We start from the raw sequence: 22,731 nt of genomic DNA, 5'->3' as shown, positions 1-22,731 counted from the left end.
AATAGAAGAACTGTGAAATATAATTCATATTCCAACTACCTTTTCCCTTTCATTTTCCAAATCCCTCACCAAATCATTGAACCAAATACATATTTCCTATTGCAATTCATGTAAAATTGGTTAAAAGTTAGGGTGTTGGTCTTTCCTCTCTTTGGTTAATCAAACACTATCAACTTAACAATGAAATTCAAGTCCACATGACACAAGAAGCAAGCATTTATTAAAGAAACTAACCAGGTAGCTTTATTCCAGAGATACAACCCAATACTGTCATTTATTCCCTCACTCCCCTCTCCGCAAATACCAAAGCATTGCCCAAATCACAATCACACATCAATGCATGCATTGCATGAATGAACCCCAATGGTACTAAATTATTTGCTCTTCTACTAATAAAACTTAAACTTGGATTTCAATAGGCCATCTGTACAACTCCTCTTCCGGAACCGGAATGTTAAGGGTCACTAACCCAGTAGCATGTTCATACTCAAAGTTAGTCTCAGCACCCCCCACCATGCATTTCAGCGGGAGCTGGGAAGAGTAAGCACCAAACTGGCCACATCCTCTCACTTCGAGTGAAATAGTCGCAGTTGGGGATCGGTTCTCACTCAGAGATGTGGACAGCTCTGAACAAACCTCGCCATCAAAGAGATCCGGTTTCTTCTCTGAAAGCAAATGGACTTCAAATTGCACCACAGCACCACCGGTGTTGAACATGTTGAACAAGCCTATTGGTGCAAAGGAAATGTTCTCCACGATTTCCTGCATGATGGATTATCAGATCATGGAGTTATTGCTGTTTAATGAATATTTACACAGAATCAATAGTAAACAAACAAAGTCCACTCTTGGAGACTCACCTTCAGCGGACAGAAATGGAAGACTTCATATTCAAGAACTTTGAGCGTCACAGGCAACGAGGCACCTTTTGGTAATCGAGTTACCTCCCCTGGAATTCACACATTGACTTTTAAGTACATTGTAGTCACACCAAGTTTGAGAAGATTTGTTTCATAAATTAACAATTCATATTCAAGAATCCAATAACATGTCACCAAGAATATGCTTAACTTTTTGAAATGCAAGTAAATTTAAAGAGAAAAGTCACCTGATCTGAAGGCATATACAACTGTATCCCCATTCCAATCTGGGCCTGCAACACGAGCGAGGGCATCAACATCAGTAGCTTGAACTGAACCAGTGAGGGTACCAGGAGACGCATCGTGGATACGGGTCTTCTTTGTAACCTTGCACCAACCAGCACCTTGGCAGTTGAAGACACCAACCACACCGGTGCATTTGTTCACGTTCCAAATTTTAAGCAAGCTGCAGAAGAACATGACATTTACATCCAGTTTTGGTAACAAAATCATAATGACAATATAAATGGAGTATATGCTGTATTTGAAATCACAAACCTGACTCCATCCCTTGCAGGATCGACAAAAAGGCAGTCATGGGTTGGCCTGCCAGGTAATTGGGCACGAAGAACCGATCCATCAGGAAGGACAAGCTTCTTTAAAAGCACAAAGTTGTGGTTTCCAGGTTTGTCACTGTCCAGTCAGCAATAGAATATTAATGTCATCAGATCAACTGGTTGCACATTTAATTTTTGACAGGAAACAAAGAGTTTGTTTGGTGCAGCTTCTTACAAGCTGAAAGCTGATAATAAAAAAACAGAAGCTAAAAACATCCCTTCCCTTGCTTTCCAATAATCAGCTATTTTTAGATTACACAAGCTATTTATGGCTCCTAAGCTATAAGGAGAAGCTGCACCAAAATCTGGCACAGAATTTCAAAATAAAGTGCTATAAGCAGCTCCATAAGCTACAGCAAATAGGGCCAAATTAGGTCATGCATGACAATACCTGACATAAATTGGACATCCTCCAATGGACCGAGCAGCAGCATGATACTCTGCAGCTGGATGCAGACTCTGCAAAGAAAAGATCCATTCATCAATGTCCTAGTTTTTTAATTCGTAAATGAAAACTAAAGTAAAGCTGAAACAAATTATGGCAAGTATACTTACATGGAACATGTCCCAATCAGGTTGCATAAATTCTCCAAGGAATAGGGAGTTGTATGCAACAGAAGAGATGTGGATGGTGTGAGAAGCAGGGTCACGAGGGTAGAAGTCATCAGAAGCTCTTACTACAGCAGTCTGCTTGGCGCTATAGATCCCATCAGTATTATGACACATGCAAGCAATGCATCCATTGTCGGGGAAGTTCTGTGCAATTGAGGCTTCAAGTGCTTGATGATAGGCACGGGTAAGAGAAACTCTGCCACCGTGGCCAGCCCCGAGGGTTTCAATAATGTTCTGCACATCAACCTTGACTCCATCTACTCCACATGAAGCCAAGTAGGCATGAAGCTCATTGTAGAAATTGAAGACCTTCTTAGGGTGCACTAAACCCAGGCCGTGCACAGCAAGGCTGTCCATGACTATGTCAGGCTGGTTGCCTTGTACACCAGGGGACTGAACTGGGTAAGCCAAAGCAGTGTCAAAGTGCTCCATACCAGAAGCTGCTGGCTTTACCCCACCCCAGTAACCAGCTAGAGCATGCCATACATACACATACCTGTGCCAGTAAAAAATGAAACATAAAAAAATGTAGTAATCAACAAATTTTTATGATGTCATCATTTTACAGAAATAGATATAAATGAAACAAAAGGTTTGTTGCACTTTTATGTTCTTCAGCAAAATGCGACATAAAGTACTAAACCCAGTTGACAACTTACTTCACATTGTGGTGTTGCTTAGCTTCATCAACAACAATTTTCAGGCCTGGCACCTGGTCATTCTTGCCATTCTTCTGGAATTTCTCATTCTCTTTTATTCCCGTCAACCTGTTAGCAAACCTGTAAAATCAATTTTGCCACAAATCAATACCCCATTAGTTCAGGAGTGTTGCAAGCAAAGTGTTAAGATTGCGGGGACAGTACAAATATCAGTCAAAGAGTCTTTGGTGTGTAAGTTCTGGCAGATTATGGCCATTCAGCGTTCAAATATTCGCCTTTAATGGTCAATACAAGCCAACACTAGATTAATTATCCACACACCCAACTTTTGCAAGTCCTCAGACTCATGTAACTTCCCATTTTTAATCAGCAACAACAAACAAAATATTACTATAAGAAGGAAAAAAGTAGTACAATCAAGGGGAACAAGATGTCCACCAAGCAAAAATAAATGAATGAAGAAAAAAGCAACATAACTAGCTACATGGGGCTCTCCAATCCCTCAAATAAAAAATAAAAGAATCCCTTAAAAGGAGATGTCAAAGCCAAAATCCAAATAGCAAATTTTAACCCAAATACCCCCAACCACCCAATCCCAATCTGCTAACTGAATGAGTATGTAAGGAACAATTTAGCCATTTTCTTTTGAACTATATCGCTGTATGAAGCTTTTTATGAGCTAAGGTCCACACAAACACTTTAACTTTGAGGAACACACAAGCACTCCCAATGAACTTGCAAGGAAAAAGCATTGAAACATTTGCATCATCAGATTTTATAAAAAAGGATTCACAAGATAAATCCTCAGAAGAATGAAGAGTCCACAATCTTTTATCATTAGAAGCACTTGACAAAGAGACATCCTCTAGGATAACTAGTAAGGAAATAAATATCAATTTTATTAAAGAAAAAAAATAGAGTTGGACATGATTCCGACACTAAGGAACATGTGTAATATGAAACAGATTACAAGTTTCAACAAAATAACTTATGATTAAATGATAAAAGGAAAACAATATAATCATCTTTAAAACTTAAAAAATTCGTATTGTGATGTATATTTTTATTAACTTCAAATGAAATATTTGTATATAACATATAATAAATAAATAAAATTATATATTTTGCATGTGTCCATCATGTGTGCAGTGTTTTTTCAAATTGCTGTACAACACACAATTGGAGAAATGGCATCGATAATTCAGAGTCTTGTTCCCAATTTCAATGCTTTAGAAATGGCAAAAGTTGAGCATGTTCTACTTATCATACCCTTCTTTTCCTATCTTTGATAAACAGGACAAAAAAAGAAAAAAAAACACTCATCTAACCAGCTTGTCCTGGTAATATGGTACACACTCCCACATGAAACATACTCATTATCCTCCCCCCTTTGTTTCTACATTTTGAACATTCACAATAGTATACTTCTCTAAATCTCTAGAAAACAGAACTAATACCAAATCAACACACACCACAATGTAACCAGATACAAGGAAAGAAAGAAAATGAAAGGTATCTTACTGTGCTCCTTCTTGAACAACACAATTGGAATCCTTAGCTTCGTTGCCAATTTGTTGCCAACCATCATCTATGATAAGGAACCGTGGCGGAGTACCTCCCTCTGACAAGCTGCAATAACAGTTACAGAATAATTTAGTATTCTAAATTTTAATAATTATTATACCAAAAAAATAGTCAGCCATAGTTGAAAAAAAAATAATTGGCTACTTTCTTCTAAATTTACCTTTTAAGACCTTCTTGAACACCCTCAGCTGTGACATCAGTGTAAAAAGCATCCCATGTGCACCAGCCAAACCAGTCAATGAAAGAGGGCAACTACGGATGAACACCACAAAGATCACATGATCCATTCAAAATAACCCTATTGTTTGCCATAAATCCAAGTGATGCAGAGGGACAAAACAAACAAAAGTAAGGACTTCCTCACCTTTTTCTCCTCACGATGATGAAAAGTCTGCATGTGCTTTTCTACAGCTCTGTTTCATGATAAAACATTACTAATGAGTAAACAATGTAAAGCAAAAGGTCTATTACTTTCCCGAATTTCGTGATAGTTGTTGATGACCCCTCAATAAAGCAAATAGATGATCACTACTCTCAGATTTTTCATGAAATAAATAAATCCTACATTTGATTTCTGTGTAGTTGGGGGGCAGGAAGGGGAATACTTACTTTACAGCCTGGCAGATGACTTCAAAGGGGTTGGTGCCAGAATGCATGTAGACAAGGTAAAGTCCGTGGTTGGTTTCAACAGCAATATCTCCTGCAAACCAAATCACACCACAAAAACACAAGGTCGTTTCGTTTCTTTCGAACTTGGTTGTTTCTACTTTTCTTTCCCAAGTTCTACAAACTCCATTAATTTGATTCATTTGAATGATAGGGTGATTCAATTCATTTCTCCAGCTTGGTTGTGTTCGCATAAACGACAGCTCCACCCCACCATTTCGGATGGTTAGTCTTCTTTATTTGACTGCCGGGATGGGACTGGTTTAACGGAAGATATGCCCTAGGTAAATGTGCACCTACACCATATACTTTATGATGACCATGATCTACTCACCACTCTCGAGGCAAATCTCCAGTTCATTCTTTTCATTGCCTTGGAGAACAGCACGGAACTGGCCTTCAAGGAGAGGAAGGAAAACAGTGTATGTGGTTGGGGCATCATCACGTTCCCCTTCAGTGGTGTCTTTGCTCTCCACTAGCATGATTTGCGTCTCAAGAGGAATATCCTTTCCGCATGTCCCCATTCTCTGTGTCATCCACCATAGCTTGAAACGGAAACAACACATGAATCGGAGACCCCTGTTACAGAGACAGATAGAAATTTTAATATCTTTCTGAAATATTATTGTGTTTCTGGTATTTTTTTTTTTTTTTGAAAAAAACAAATTGAAATAGTCAGATCTAGATTATTGGATCATCTTGAAATGCATTGCAAGTAGGGAGACATAGAGACACCAAGGAGAGAATCCTTGCCCGATAACAACAGTCATATTTTGAGGGAGAAAATTTTAAATTTTTTTCACATGATAACAGTAACTTTAGGATTATGTATATTGCTTACTCTAAGATGCCCACAGGGAAGACATGGAGGCTTTTGCTATGTTCGGCTGTGGCACCAATGAAAGCACCCGCGAAAAGGCCTACACCGGATCCTGGAGTTAAAACAATGTTATCAGGCACACCAGTCAGTATCGTCTTTCCATGAACCACAAGGTTTCCATCACTGATGGAGATCTTTGGAGTAACCGTCATCTTTGTGCACGCTACTACTTGCCGATAGTAAACTGCTCACCAACAAAACAATAGAACAAATTAGACACTAGAAAACAGATATACTAAAAATCTGACAGAGAAACAGTTGAAATCATAGCTTAATTAATAGTAAAATCTGAGCTCAATTGCTGATTTGAAATACAATCAACCATAAAGGCAACTCGTACCAGCTAATGTAGTAAAAATTTTACAATCACTGATTATTCAATTTCACCCTACAAATACAAAATCATATCACTCACAACACGGGCAACAAAGAATACATTAATTGAAAAAAATAAAAGCTTTCTAAAGGGTATAGTTTTCCTGATCAAAGTTGTTTACATAACACATGACATCTTTATAACATTATGACTCCATCATGAAAAGACTTACTGCCTATCCTGCGTTGTCCTTGTATCATCCTGGTAAAAACAAATGCCTATAAGTACCTGAAGATTCCATTGAATCTATCATACACATATGTATAAACATATATACATTTCATAAAACATTTGTGATCTCTTCTATACCTTTTGGGCGTTTGTGAAAATTATGGGGTCATCTACAGCCGCGTCTAGTAATAATGAAAAGTTGGTGAGGTTTTAAGAAATTTACAATAAGGACAAAAAAAGACGGCATGGCATGCCTAAAGAGATTCTCTTTTGGAACAAAGGATTGGTGAAAATTGACTAATCGGAAAACAGATTTGTTTGCGAGGAAAAGAGACAGCTGAGTAACGCTGCGAAGATGCACAAAAAGTGGAACCAAAAAGTTCAAAAATGGCCATGAAAATATTCACGATCACGACTGTAAAAAGGGCAATTAATCAAATATATATATATAGAGAGAGAGAGAGAGAGTCTCTTGTGTGTGTATATACATATGTGGGGGTGGGGGGGGGGGGGGGGGGGAGGGGGTGTTTCGGGGGGGACTGAGCAGTGAAATCCGTGTGACTCCAAAACAATCAGCTTGTGTTTTCAAGGCTCCTGAGAGTTTTCGAAATACAAAGAGCAAGAGGGAAACCTGATACAAGAGTTGTTAGATATGTGGCCTAGCTCCCATCTGGAGGTGTTGTCCGCTTGGCCTAGCTCAATAGCTGCCCTCACTGGTTTGAAGGAACCACCAGCACAATATTGTCCGCTTTGGGCATAGCGTCATGGTTTTGTTGCTAGTTAAAATTAGTAAGGTGGAGAGTGGTATTCGCACAGAGCGATGTGGGATTCACTGCGATTGGCTAATTTTGGTGCTTGAATGGATGAGATCCTTGCGATCATCGAAAAATTCTGAGAAAACTAAGGATATGTAACTTTCAAACAGAGAAATTTGACTACTTTTCTTGCCAAATGAGTTAGAAATTTTAATTGATGAAAATTTAAGGCCTATGGTACTTGGAGAGTAGACTCAGCAGAAGTGACATAACTTCAAAAAAAATACCAAATTCATGAAGATGTACATCAGAACTCAAAATCTTCATGATGAAGAAAACATAGAACTCCATAGTCACCTCTTGAACGCTTGAAATTCCTCCGAAGAAACAGACCAGTAGCTAAAGAACGATGAGCAGGTAAAACACAAGCTGAACTTGCAGCGATCATGGTAAAAAAAAAAAAAAAAAAAAACCCTAGTACAATACAATACAATACAAACAACAATAACACAACTCAAAATTCGAAATTCAACGAACGAATATGCCGCCAAAATTCAGAGGCGGTCACCGAATAACCGCGGTCTCATACATGCATCAATGTCCCCTGTAAACACACCTCCTCAAGATCAACCAACACAAATCTCTAAAGAAACCCCTCAATTTCAAAATCCGCATAGTTTGATCACAAAAAAAAAAAAAAAATTACCACTAAAACTCACCTCTGTATGTCTAGGCTTCGCCGGAAACCCCTGCTCCTGAATCTCTGCAGAAATGAGAAAGAAGGAAGAAATGAAGTCAGAAGGAAACGCAAACTTCTATGGACGTAAACGAAAGAAAAGCTTACACAGCGATATAGCTAATGCACTGTACATAACATATCCACATAACAATGGAGTGAGGCTGGACACGATAGAGCAACGGTTTATATACTATGTTTCGGGGTTAAAAGTCGAGCAATTTCCAGGACCAGTAGTAACTTTGTCACACGTGGAGCCACGGTCCGATCTTGCGATTGTATTTTCCATTCAGAGTAAACACTTTGGTTGGTTCTTATTTTTTAAAAATAATTTTTAAAAAATCCTATACTTTTATTCTTTGTGTTTTTTTGTTTTTATTGAATTTTTTTAATATTTTATATAAATTTTTTATTTTTTAAATATACTTAACAAAAATATACTTAAAAAGTAAAAAAATTATAAAAAAATCTTTTAAAAATTCACTAAATACCAAAAATATAAAAAAATATAAGAATTTAGTACATTTTTTATATTTTTATGTATTTCTTAATTTTTTAAAATATTTTTCACAATTTTTTTACTTTTTAGATACATCTAAGTAAGGTGCATTTAAAAAAATAAAAAAAATATTTAAAATTTTAAAAATATACACTAAAACTAAAAAAAATTAATTTTTAAAAATTTAATCCAAAAAAATTCAAACAAAACACGGTAAATGTTATCGATCAATCGGTTAAGTCCAAGTTTCACACTCTCTCGGGACTAGCCACGGCCCACAGCATATATGATTAATTGGTGGTACTATGTATATTAATTGATATATTAATTAATGTATTATTATATATTATAACATTATTATTAATCTCTTTTATTATATAAATTATAATTTTTTAAATTATGTTATATTATCTGTTAATTCACTAATTAATATATAAATTGATATATATAATATTATTATATAAAATATTGTATCAAATATTAGGACTGTTGGTTCAAATTCTCATTTAGGTGTGAGTTTTGATTTATTATACAAAATATTGTTCAATTCATTATAGTCGTATTGATTCATATTAATTTGTATCACTTTATTTGTTAATTGTGATTTAAATTTTAAAATTTATAATTCGTTTTTGAAATCGTTCTACTCTGTTATAATTAATATATGTATATTTTTTAACCTATAATGAAATATCAAAATAAAAATGAGTGTAGAAAAAATTTAATATGTAAAATTTATTATAAATTAGTAGTTATATATATGAAAAATGTTATGTAAAATTAGTTTGTGTTTTATATATGAAAAATATTATACTACTTAGTATTATATATTATGCAAAGGCTTGATAATTTGTTAGAATATTTTTCAATCTGTCAATCCGTCCAAAACAACTCAAACCGCAATTTGCCAATTCGCTAATCCGCTATTTGGTTTATAATTTTACTCTCAAACCACCCGAACCACACTGCACACACCCCTACTGTTACATGATTGACTGGCTCTATGGTGGTGTTTGGGAAGTTAAAATCTACATAAAAACTCACTTCCCAAACACCATCATAATAATCACCTAAGGGTGACCTCTAGGATCTTGGCTCCTTGTAAGACTAGAGATTACCTCTATGTGGTTAAGCCTTTTAATCTCTCTTTTTTACTGCATTTTATCTATCTACCATGGTTTGTTGTTGGTATATTACACATTGAGGAAGTGTTTGTTTGGGAGGATCATGTTGTTTGGTTAAAAAATTATAAGATATGACACAGATATCATCTCAAGACATGGAACAACGTATGTATTCAGCTTGAAAATAATAAATGCCACAAACACGGATGAACCAAACCCGAATGCATGGAAAATGGATGCGATATCAGGTATGATAAATAAAATATGATGTAATACCAAAAGCATATAAATAAAAGGGTTAGAAGGTCGTGGGATTGGGAGATTATTACAACAATTTGAATAACAAAGGGGAGAAAGAGAAATTATTACATCGAATGAATGAACGATAAAAAAAGAGAAATGGGGATTGAAAAAATTATTATAAGATTGAATTAATCTAGCCAATTTACTACTGAATCTAACCAATAATGCTAAATAGATAAAATAAATCGACTAGTACCTCCAGAACCACCCAGGAGACCACGCTCCAGAAGCTGTCTGCTCTATTATTGGAGAACTTGGCCGCTTATACATAACGGGGGCCAACCGACCACAAAATAGACTGGTTGAACCTCTCTTTCAGGCAGAAACTAGAATTATGTAGGGGTTCTAAAACAAAAGCCACAGACATTTTGTAAGGTGTTATCCCTTCTACCTCTTCCATCTATAGAAATTGTTTAAGGAAGAGGTAGATGGGCTACAACCTTCAACACTAATATAAATAGATATGTACAACAAATATTTTGTTAAAAATCAACAAATTAAATGGATTAAATCAAGAACAAATTTCAACCCAATAAATGGATAGGAACCTACATCTTCTCTTTGTGAATAAGGGCAAATTAATACCCAAATCTATGCTATTAAGTGGAGAGCATAGATTAATGCAAATCATTTCTACTTGAAAGCTTTGATTTTAAAACAATAGATTCATCAAAGCTATTGAAAAATCTTCATCAATTCATAGAGATGTTTCTACCATTTTCTATGTTTACGAATGATTGAGAAGGGAGATTTCAATACTCTTTGACCCAAAATCTCTTGTTTTACCTCCAAAAACAAATAATAATAAAAAAAAAAGGAAGAACACAACTCTTTCAACATCAAATCCTAAGAATCACTCTTGCAATCTTATGAGACAATCACTATATTCATCATCATTGAGCATATGTTGAAACACATAGATTGATGCACTTAAGAGATACGATATGTGAAGAGGACTGTAACAACAAGCACTACAACAAAAATAGTCTTTAGAGACGAAAACTAATGACGAAAATAAATTTTGTCACAAAATACATATCTTTTAATGACGAAAATAATATTCGTCTCCAAATGTACCATTTTTAGAGACAAAAATAAAATTTCATCACCAATCTAAATATATAATAAAAAAATTAGGTAACGAAATTATTTTTCATCATTATTTATATTTTTTTATTGCCGAAGATTTTCCCGCTATTTTTTCGGAGGGCACCAAAATTTTGAGACTTTTGGTGACGAAACAATTGGTCACCAATTATAAAATTATTAATGATGAATATATTTTTGTCACCAATAATTTTTAATATTTTAATATCATTTTGTGACAAAACTATTTTTGTGGCCAATATTTTTATCTTTGGTGAAGAAATAATTTTGTTACCAATAAATGATTTAGTTGCTAAATATTTTAGAGGGAGATGAAAATATATTGGCACCTATGGAAGCAGATTTGTTCTTCTTAAAAAAAAAAAAAAAATATGCTTGGTCGTACAGACAGATCTCTCTCTCTCTCTCACACACACACACACAATAATTTCTCCATCAAACCTAATTTCACACACACACACACACACACACACACACACCTTATACTCATTCATGGGATTGAGTTTCCTCACCGCCGCTGCTAACATTTCATCGATTCACACACATCGCCGGTGTGCCGATCGGCTCACCGCCGACAGCCTTTCCTCACCACTGCCATTGGTTTCTTCTTCCCTTGCTGCCGATCGTTAGCCTCTCCTTTCCTCACCGCCGCTACTATGCCGATTGGCTCACCACCACCGTTGTTAGTCTCTCTCTCTCTCTCTCTCAATGCTCTCTCGATGCTCTCTCTGTGTAATAATTTCGTCCGCTGCTCTCTCTCTTTGGTGTATATGCTCTAGATACATATAATATATATATATATATAACTTCAGCAGCCAATGTTCATCTTTCTTTGTATGTGATTTTTTTTCTCTTTTTGTAAATCCAATTAAAGCCATTGTTTTGGAAATTGAATTCTTTATATGAATTTTTTTTTATTGGCTTGTATATTGAACCAAGATTTAATCCGTTGGCTTTCCTGATTGTTTAATTAATTAACCTTCCCTTTTTAAATGCTTCTGTTAGCTAGGGGATTTGATTATTATTTTTATTTATTTATTACATTTGTTTTCAGAAAGAAGAGAGGCCAAAACTCATCTTAGAGAAAGCTCGAAGTAATAGAATATTTGATTGAGTTCATTATTGTTATGTTTGGGAACTTTTTTGGTTTTAATTATTTGAATATTTTGTTAATTCATTATTTTTTTACATATCGGCCATTAGGTCATATTATATATTTTAGTTTTTATATTTTATAGTTTTGTCGGTTAGTAAAGTTGTTTCCACATATTTGAGTTTTGGCTAGATTATACTAACCTCCCATGAGGTTTAGACAATTATAAGAATTTGTCCAGTTATTGTAGAAATTCCTTTGATCCCTCGTGTTAGAATTTTCAGTTAACTACAATTGACAGATAATATACTTGTACTCTTTTTCCCTTGTATAAAATTACAATTCCAGAACAAATAGATTCCAGCATTTGGTTGTTTGATTTGGTGTGGTTGGACTTGCACTTCATTGAATAATGTGTTATGTGCAATGGCTTTATTACAAGCAGCAAAATATTTGGAACTTATTTTTATTACATTTGATTATAAAAGGGTTAGATAGGCATTTTGAGTTTTCTAGGAACTTAGATTGATGGATTGATGAGTGAAGGGACATCTTTGCATATTATAAATTGGAATATAGTTTTTGAAATCAAGAGGTTTCTATAATTGTCAAAAAGCATAAGGATGTTTGTAAAATTTATCCTTGAATATTTTATAATTTTTTATTTTCAGGAAATTTTTCGTTAATTTCTTTGCTATTTCTCAATATATTGTTGATAATTTGGTTCATATGATTTTGTCATCCAAATTAATTATATTAAAAGCGAAAATGTTATGTAAACAAAATTTTTTGTGTAGAAATCTCATCTAAAATTATGGCAATGGCATTTAGAACTGAACACTGCTAGGATCACTGAAATCACATTTGTTCGCATCTACACACATGTGAGGGGTTGGAACTTGTACACCATGTTTGCATTGTCTTCCCTTTTCACTCAAAGATCAACTTAATCCCTTATTTCTCCTTTTTATTTTCTTCTTTCTGTATCCTTATACAGAAAGAAGAGGACAAACAAAATGTCGATGTGCACACATGTTTCTGCAAGAGTATACACAATAACGCCCGTATTCGATACCAATACTGAGCCTCGAAACAATTCATTTTGCAGCTCAAAGATAATCGAGCCTTGGATCCGTCTCTGCTTCCTTACTTGCTGCTGATATCCCAATCCCTAATGCTGTGTTTCGTTGGGGGATTTGGGAAGAGATTTGAAAAGGGAAATAGAAAAAGTAGGTGAAATGTGAATAAAACATGCCTATATTTCACATAGTTTCACACACTTTTTCCATTTTCCTTTCCAAATCCCTCCCTATATTCCCCAACCAAACATAGTATAAAGCTATACCATTTCCCTAATCCTTTTTATTTTCTTTCTTTTATTATCCTTATTGTTTCACTTTCTTTTTTTTTTTTTTTTTTTTTTGGGCCTCTGCCTCACAGCTCTACAAACGAACCCTCTTTATCTCGCATGCCAAAATATCCACAAGTCTCCTATTTATGAAACTCACATAAATCCTGACCCCAATAGAGTGAAAATTTCTTTACGTACGGCTAATTATTTTGGTCCTTTAATGATTGATTTTGTTTTCTACCTTAATGATATTCGTCTTTATGCAATGAGTGAGGTTTTTAAATATAGATGTTGAATGAATTAAGACATTTTTATCTTTAAATATGAGAAAACTTTAATAGTAGCATTGAAAAAAACCATATCACTGAAAATTCTACACAAAATATGTTGTCACACTTTATTATAGCATTCATGAATACTTACGGTTATATTTTTAAAGAAATTTTCAACCATTTCATAACATTCCAAGAATGTTATAATATATTTTTTATAGCATTTATGCATATCATTTAATAAATGTTATAAAAAATAATAGACTTTTAATAACATGGGCTAACATAGCATTCCAACAAATGACATCATTTACCTAAGATGGCATTCATTGCGTGCTATAAAATGTGGTATTTGTTGTAGTGATAATGTGAACCTTGTGGGTGAATTTGATCATGTTATGTCTATTAACTTATGTCATCATATGTTCAAAGCATATAAGTAGACACTGGAGTTATGTTGTGTCAAAAAATATTGATTAGTTTACCTAAGATAGCATTTATTGCGTGCCATTTTTGTTAGTTTTTATTCCTTACTTGCCTATAACCTTATGTTTCTATGTTAATTTAGTAGAAATTTCTTCTTCAACTAAGATAGTGAAATATGCATGTGCAAGCCTGAGAAACATCACAAACATTGAAATATGCACGTGGCTCCTAATTAGGAAAATACTTTGAAATTTGCACTAACAGGCTAATTTAGTAACTTTTTGGCTATTTGGCTAAAATATGAGTTAAAAAAAAACTAGTATGTTTGGGATGACTTTTTGACTTTTTACGAAAAGATGCGCAAAAAGTAGAGAGAAAAGAGAATCTTTGATTTTTTGGTATGGGTTGTTGGCTTTTTGATTTTTTTAGTGACTTTTTGGCTTTTTGGCTAAACGGGATGCTTCCCAAACGAGGCCTTAGTCCAAAAATGCACTTTTCTAACGCTTAAGCTTGAAAATAGGCCATCGGAGGCCAAAACCGTGTAATAAACACGAGACGGCCCAGGTAACATCTCAAACACCTCAGGAGGGACCAATGTGAGTTGTGGAAACTTACGGAACTAGCACGAGACTTCCGATTTGAACACTAAGTCTAAAAATATACTTTTTCACACTTAAACTTGAAAATAGGCCTTCAGAGGCCAAAATCGAGCAATAGACACGAGACGGTCCGGGTAACACCTCAAACACCTCGGGGAGGGACCAATGTGAATTGTGGAAACTTACGAAACTAACACGAGACTCCCGGTTTGAAAACTAAGTCAAAAAATGCATTTTTTCACACTTAACCTTGAAAATAGGCCTTCGGAGGTCAAAATCGTGCAACAGCCACAAGATGGCCCGGGTAACACCTCAACCACCTCGGGAGGGGCCAATGTGAGTTGTGAAAACTTACGAAACTAGCACAGGACTCCCAGTTTGAAAACTAAATCCAAAAATGTACTTTTTCACACTTAAGCTTGAAAATAGGCCGTCGGAGGCCAAAATCGTGCAACAGCCATGAGACGGCCCGAGGAACACCTCAAACACCTCGAGAGGGACCAATGTGAGCTGTGGAAACTTTAGAAACTAGCACGGGACTCCCGGTTTGTAAACTAAGTCCAAAAATGCACTTTTTCACAATTAAACTTGAAAATAGGCCATCGGAGGCCAAAATCGTGCAACAGCCACAAGACGGCCCAGGTAACACCCCAAACACCTCAAGAGGGACCAATGTGAGTTGTGAAAACTTACAGAGCTAGCACGGGACTCCCGATTTAAAAACTAAGTCAAAAAATGCATTTTTTCACACTTAAATTTTAAAATAGGCCTTTAGAGGCCAAAATCGTGCAACAGACACGAGACGGCCCAGGTAATATCTCAAACACCTCGGGAGGGACCAATGTGAGTTGCGAAAACTTACGAAACTAGCACGGGACTCCCGGTTTGAAAACTAAGTCAAAAAATGCAGTTTTTCACACTTAACCTTGAAAATAGGCCGTTGAAGGCCAAAATCGTGCAATAGCCACGAGATGGCCTGGGTAACACCTCAAACACCTCGGGAGGGGCCAATGTGAGTTGTGAAAACTTACAGAACTAGCATGGGACTCCCATTTTGAAAACTAAGTCAAAAAATGTACTTTTTCACACTTAAGCTTGAGAATAGGCCTTCAAAGGCCAAAATCGTGCAACAGCCATGAGACGGCCCGGGTAACACCTCAAACACCTCGGGAGGGGCCAATGTGAGTTGTGAAAACTTACGGAATTAGCACGGGACTCCCGGTTTGAAAACTAAGTCCAAAAATGCACTTTTTCACACTTAACCTTGAAAATAGGTCTTCAGAGGCCAAAATCATGCAATAGCCATGAGATGGCCCGGGGACCACCTTAAACACCTCGAGAGGGACCAATGTGAGTTGTGGAAACTTATGAAACTAGCACAGGACTCTCGGTTTGTAAACTATGTCCAAAAATGCACCTTTTTCACACTTAAGCTTGAAAATAGGCCATCGGAGGCCAAACTTATGCAACAGCCACAAGATGGCCCGAGTAACACCACAAACACCTCGGGGGGGGACCAATGTGAGTTGTGGAAACTTACAAAACTCACACAGGACTCGCGGTTTGAAAATTAAGTCAAAAAATACAATTTTTCACACTTAAATTTGAAAATAGGCCTTTAGAGGCCGAAATCGTGCAACAGACACGAGACGGCCTGGGTAATACCTCAAAGACCTCGGGAGGGACCAATGTGAGTTGTGGAAACTTACGAACCTAGCACGGGACTCTCGGTTTGAAAACTAAGTCCAAAAATGCACTTTTTCACACTTAACCTTGAAAATAGGCCTTCGAAGGCCAAAATCGTGCAATAGCCACGAGACGGCCCGGGTAACACCTCAAACACCTTGGGAGGGGCCAATGTAAGTTGTGAAAACTTACGGAACTAGCACGGGACTCCCATTTTGAAAACTAAGTCAAAAAATGCACTTTTTCACACTTAACCATGAAAATAGGCCTTCGAAGGCCAAAATCGTGCAACAGCCATGAGACGGCTTGGGTAACACCTCAAACACCTCGAGAGGGGCCAATGTGAGTTGTGAAAACTTACGGAACTAGCACAGGACTCCCGGTTTGTAAACTAAGCCCAAAAATGTACTTTTTCAAACTTAAGCTTGAAAACAGGCCTTCGGAGGCCAAAATTGTGCAACAGCCACAAGACGCCCCGGGTAACACCACAAACACCTCGGGGGGGGACCAATGTGAGTTATGGAAACTTACAGAACTCGCACAGGACTCGCCGTTTGAAAATTAAGTCAAAAAATACACTTTTTCACACTTAAACTTGAAAATAGGCCTTCAGAGGCCAAAATCGTGCAACAGACACGAGACTGCCTGGGTAATACCTCAAACACCTCGGGAGGGACCAATGTGAGTTGCGGAAACTTACGAAACTAGCACGAGACTCCTAGTTTGAAAACTAAGTCAAAAAATACACTTTTTCACACTTAACCTTGAAAATAAGCCTTCGAAGGCCAAAATTGTGCAATAGCCACGAGACGGCCCGAGTAACACCTCAAACACCTCGGGAGGGGCCAATGTGAGTTGTGAAAACTTACGGAACTAGCACAGGACTCCCATTTTGAAAACTAAGTAAAAAAATGCACTTTTTCACATTTAACCTTGAAAATAGGCCTTCGAAGGCCAAAATTGTGCCACAGCCATGAGATGGTCCGGGTAACACCTCAAACACCTCGGGAGGGGCCAATGTGAGTTGTGAAAACTTACGGAACTAGCACGGGACTCCCGGTTCGAAAACTAAGTCCAAAAATGCACTTTTTCAAACTTAAGCTTGAAAATAGGCCTTCGGAGGCCAAAATCGTGCAACAGCCATGAGATGGCCCGGGGAACACCTCAAACACCTCGAAAGGGACCAATGTGAGTTGTGGAAACTTACGAAACTAGCACGGGACTCTCGGTTTATAAACTAAGTCAAAGAATGCACCTTTTTCACACTTAAGCTTGAAAATAGGCCATCGGAGGCCAAAATTGTGCAACAGCCACAAGACGGCCCGAGGAACACCTCAAACACCTCGGGGGGGACCAATGTGAGTTGTGAAAACTTATGGAACTCGCACAGGACTCTCGATTTGAAAACTAAGTCTAAAAATACACTTTTTCACACTTAAGCTTGAAAATAGGCCTTCAGAGGCCAAAATCATGCAACAGACACGAGACGGCCTGGGTAACACTTCAAACACCTCGGGAGGGACCAATTTGAGTTGTGGAAACTTAAGAAACTAGCACGGGACCCCCGGTTTGTAAACTAAGTCCAAAAATGCATTTTTTCACACTTAAGCTTAAAATAGGCCATCGGAGGCCAGAATCGTGCAACAGCCACAAGATGGCCTGGGTAACACAGGGACCAATGTGAGTTGTGGAAACTTACGAAACTAGCATGGGACTCCCGATTTGAAAACTAAGTCCAAAAATGCACTTTTTCACACTTAACCTTGAAAATAGGCCTTCGGGGGCCAAAATCGTGTAACGGCCAAAATCGTGTAACAGCTACGAGACGGCATGGGTAACACCTCAAACACCTCGGGAGGGACCAAAGTAACTTATGGAAACTTACGGAACTAGCACGGGACTCCCGGCTCGAAAACTAAGTCCAGAAATGCACTTTTTCACACTTAAGCTTGAAAATAGGCTATTGGAGGCCAAAATCGTGCAACAGCCACGAGACGGCCCGGAAAACACCTCAACCACCTCGGGAGGGACCAATGTGAGTTGTGGAAACTTACGGAATTAGCACAGGACTCCTAGTTTGAAAACTATGTCCAAAAATGCACTTTTTCACACTGAAGCTTGAAAATAGGCCATTGGAGGCCAAAATCGGGCAACAGCCACGATACGGCCCGGGGAACACCTCAAACACCTCGGGAGGGACCAATGTGAGTTGTGAAAACTTGCAGAACTAGAACGGGACTTCTAGTTTGAAAACTAAGCCCAAAAATGCACTTTTTCATACCTAAGCTTGAAAATAGGCTATCGAAGCCCAAAATCGTGCAACAGTCACGAGACGGCCTGAGTAACACCTCAAACACCTCGGAAGGGACCAATGTGAGTTGTGGAAACTTTCGGAATTAGTACGGGACTTCTAGTTTGAAAACTGAGTCCAAAAATGCACTTTTTTCATACTTAAGCTTGAAAATAGGCCATCGGGGTCCAAAATCGTGTAACAGGCATGGGAAGGCCCGGGGAACACCTCAAACACCTCAAGAGGGACTAATGTAAGTTGTGAAAACTTACGAAACTAGCACCAGACTCCCGATTTGAAAACTAAGTCGAAAAATGCATGTTAAATTGTATATTTTATTGATAAGATAATAATTGTCTAACTTGCATTCTTTTCTTTTTTTTGTGTGTTTCATTTTTTTGCAGATTCGAGATTTGATATGGACATGTTTGATAATTTGGGGAGCAGAAGCTAGCTCATTTTTTGTTTTTGTTCATATTACCTTACATGTATTTTGGTTGCGTTGTAAATTTTGTATTTTGTTGGTATTACAGGACATGTTTGGTAATCCACACTTGATATTTTATTTTTTTTGATATTAGTAGACATGTTTTTTTGTGGATATTAGGAGATGTGTTTGGTAATCCACATGCGGTTGATATTATATTTTTGTGGATATTAGGAGACATGTTTATAATCCGTATGCAGTTCATATTGTATTTTTATGGATAGTGCTGAAATTCGATTGTGATGTTTATGAAAATGAACAGATTTTTGTATTAATTTGTAATAGATATTTTATTGAACAGGTTATTGAAATGCGTAGGGAATTTTTAGATGAACAGGTTAATTTAATTCAAAAATAGAACCCCCATTTTCAAATTTTTTTAATTTTTATTAGCGTCGAAATAAAAAATGTCGTTATTAGTTTTCAAAAAACATGACGAATAATTTTGTCACTAATGATATAGTACCAAACAAATAATTTCGTCAAATTTGCTGAATATGTCGTCGCTAAATTGAAATATTTGGTGACAAAATATTTTTTGTCATTGAAGAATTTGCTTTTTTGCTCATTTTAGTGACGAATTTTTTTATCACCTTAATCCATATGATTGGTGAGGAAAACTTTCATCACTAAAATCTATTTGGTGACGAAACATTTCGTCACAAAAAACAATTAAAATAAAATATTATTTAGTTTTGGTGACGAAATTGATGTTATAGATGACAAAAAATGCAACATTTGGAGACGAAACATTTCATGGCCAAAAATGAAAAATAGGCGATGAAACTGTTTTTCGTCACCAGGTACTTTCAGCGACAACGTATATGCGACAAATGTGGTGACAATTTTTTTTCGTCACAGATCACGTTAGTGACGAAAATTTGATGCTTGGAGACAAAATCAGTCTGTCACCAAAGGCCTTTTTTGTTGTAGTGAAGAAACACTACTTTAGTTATTGAACTTTTGAATGGATGGCTAATAGCTACTTCCAAACACGTACACAAGGGTCCAAAATATATAAGAACTAGAGGTTGAAGCTAAGGAAAGTAAGAGAATAAAAGAAAAGCTATCAACTCAATAAATGGGTGACTAAATCTATTCCCTCCTCATCCATGAGGACTTGTTACATCTTTACAGTAGTTACATAATGAAAATAAAGCTTGAATTAAAGAAAGAAAGGGGAAAAGATGATTAAAGCTATGAGCATATTACCTTTTCAAGTGGATGAGTTCTCTTGATTTACAAACTCTTTGTTGGTTCCCTCAAGAGCTTTTCATGTGTGTTGTTTAATGTCTAAGATTCCTAACAAGAAGCCTAGAATAAAGCTTCAATGGAGCTTTAGAGTTCAAAACTAATGGGTGGTGGGTAAGAGGTGAAGAAGAGAGAGAGAGAGAGAGAGAGAGAGAGAGAGAGAGAGAGACTTTTACCATCTTTGGACAAAAATTTTTAACCCTTTGGAATGAGCTACCAAGCTCTATCTATAGAGTCCATGGTGTAAATATCTGAGATATTTGTGGAAAATGTCCTGGAGAAGCTAAAATTCCTTAAAATACTCTATACCCGGAACATTCAGCCAACCATTCCGTTTCTTGTCCGGCCGAATGCATTTTTAACGGGCCATCATATGGTATCCGGCTAGCCAAAGAATACACCATTGGATCAATAAGGTAGGGTTAGCCTAAATTGAGAGGAGAAAGAAGTATTTTAGAGGATTTCACCCATTCCATTCATTCCTACTATGTCCTTTGCTTAGTTTGTTTAAAAGAATACAACGCTTTGATTTGGAAAATATGAGCCTCTAGAACATTGCGGTAATGTCTAAAATTGCACCACTAAACTCATTTTGAAAGAAGTTCCAATTATAGTTGAAATTTTTTTTTTTGTCCAAAGCAGGCATTGGTATGGTTTAAAGCTTAACCCTTAGACTTCTTGCTATAGCACTCGTAAGATTAACACATCTCGTCTTCATTATTGAGAACTTAAAAGAGAGCACCCAAGTCTTAAGGCTAGTAAAAAAATAGGGTGTTTTACACCAGTCTGAGCGCATTATTCAAATTCTAGAAAACATGCTTCAGGCTTGCATTTTCGATTTTAAAGAGTCGTGGGAGAGGTACTTACTTTTGATAGAGTTTTCCTATAACAATAGCTTTCAAGCGAGTATTGGAAATGACACCTTTTGAGACCTTATATGGCCGACCATATAGATTTCTTGTTTGTTGGGCCGAGGTGGGTGATGCACCTATGTTGGGTCTGGTGTTAGTCTGAGGAACAACGGAGAAAGTTGCCCTTATTCGTAAGAGGTTGGTTTTGGCTCAAAGTTGCCAAAAGATCTATGTCGACCGGAGGAGGAGACCCTTATCTTTTGAGGTGGGGAATCATGTTTTCCTCAAGATTTTACCGAGACAAGGTTTGATGAGGTTCGGGAAGAGTGAAAAGTTATCTCTGAGGTTTATTGGGCCTTTTGACATCCTAGAGCAAATTGGAAAGGTAGCATATTGTTTGGCTTTGCCGCTCCAACTTTCTAGGGTTCACAATGTGTTTCATATATGTATGCTTCTGAAGTATGAGCCCAATCTTTCACATGTGTTGGATTGGACAAAGTTAGACGTAGATAATGATCCCTCGTATGAGGTGAGACCAGTTCATGTTTTGGACACTCGAGAGCAAGTCTTACGACGTAAGATTTTTTGTTTGGTTAAGGTGTTATGGCGACACCACGGGGTCGAGGAAGTGACTTGGGAGCGTAAGACAGAAGTTTGTGATAAGTATCCAGACTAATTTCCTGCTGGTTGAATCTTTTTGTAATGGTTTTGTGTTTGTTGTAATATGTAAGGGTTGTGAACACTTTGTAAGATTGATGTACTACTGTGTTAAGTTGAGTTGTTATGATTTTCTATACCGTTAGACCTATGTGATTTTGTTGTTGATGTTGTGGTATTTTTTGTTGTAGGCGTAATTCAATTTCAGGGATGAATTTTCCTAAAAGGGAAAAGTTATAGCAGTCCAGGTTAAGACTCGACCCTTTTATACTCTTTGGTTCTAAGTTTTGTATCTATTGGTGTTGTTGTCATCGGTTCTAGTCATATGTAATCTTTGAGTGTTGAAATGGATCTTTTATGTTCTGTTTTGAAACATGTTAGGCTTAGTATTTATGGGAAGGTTTTGTTTGTTTGTTCTTGGGTTCACTCAAGCGGTGTTTCGTTCACTCGAGCGGTCGTTTGTTTCTTTCAAATTTAGGATTTGCAGTTTGAACTTCTGGGAGTAGGGCTTTCTTCACTTGAGCGCGAGCGGTCTATTTGCAGTCTAAACTATTGAGAGTTTGCTTTCTTTGCTCGAGCGATATTTTGGTCACTCGAGCTGTAACAACCCGAAAATTTAAGTTGTCTCTTAAATTTTATTATAAATGAGAAAAATCCTAAATGTTTAATTAAATATGTAAAATAAAATATTGAATGTTATGGATGTATGTGATAAAGTGTAATTTAATTTACATTGTTATTGTGTAATTATTCTATTAATTAGGATTAATGTAAAATTAAGTAGGATCATTGTAGATAAACCTCAGTGGAGTGGGTAAG

At 36.7% G+C, this 22,731-nt stretch overlaps 1 protein-coding gene across 8 annotated transcripts; it reads right to left on the bottom strand.

The window, feature by feature from the left end:
• Positions 1-198: 198 nt before the first annotated feature.
• LOC114289263 (putative galactinol--sucrose galactosyltransferase 2) lies at positions 199-8,191 on the bottom strand. 8 transcript variants are annotated; one of them, XM_082898338.1, is made up of 17 exons: positions 8,025-8,071; positions 7,900-7,943; positions 6,427-6,455; positions 6,219-6,266; positions 5,840-6,062; positions 5,333-5,577; positions 4,942-5,032; positions 4,697-4,745; positions 4,493-4,584; positions 4,270-4,377; positions 2,749-2,868; positions 2,033-2,585; positions 1,869-1,936; positions 1,419-1,553; positions 1,109-1,326; positions 861-949; positions 199-762 (listed from the first exon to the last, which is right to left on the bottom strand). In XM_082898338.1, exons 5-17 carry the CDS (start codon positions 6,028-6,030, stop codon positions 400-402), a joined length of 2,322 nt encoding a protein of 773 aa, XP_082754464.1. In that variant the 5' UTR covers positions 6,031-6,062; positions 6,219-6,266; positions 6,427-6,455; positions 7,900-7,943; positions 8,025-8,071; the 3' UTR covers positions 199-399. The 8 variants fall into 8 exon arrangements, with proteins under 8 accessions (XP_082754464.1, XP_082754457.1, XP_082754461.1 ...); XM_082898331.1 differs by lacking the exons at positions 6,219-6,266; positions 6,427-6,455 and adding an exon at positions 7,538-7,784; XM_082898335.1 differs by lacking the exons at positions 6,219-6,266; positions 6,427-6,455 and having other exon boundaries at positions 8,025-8,191.
• Positions 8,192-22,731: the final 14,540 nt, after the last annotated feature.

Source organism: Camellia sinensis, chromosome 12 (assembly GCF_055761805.1).
Source record: "Camellia sinensis isolate YWXY chromosome 12, ASM5576180v1, whole genome shotgun sequence".
Lineage (NCBI taxonomy): Eukaryota > Viridiplantae > Streptophyta > Magnoliopsida > Ericales > Theaceae > Camellia > Camellia sinensis.
This window is presented reverse-complemented; position numbering and strand designations above follow the sequence as displayed.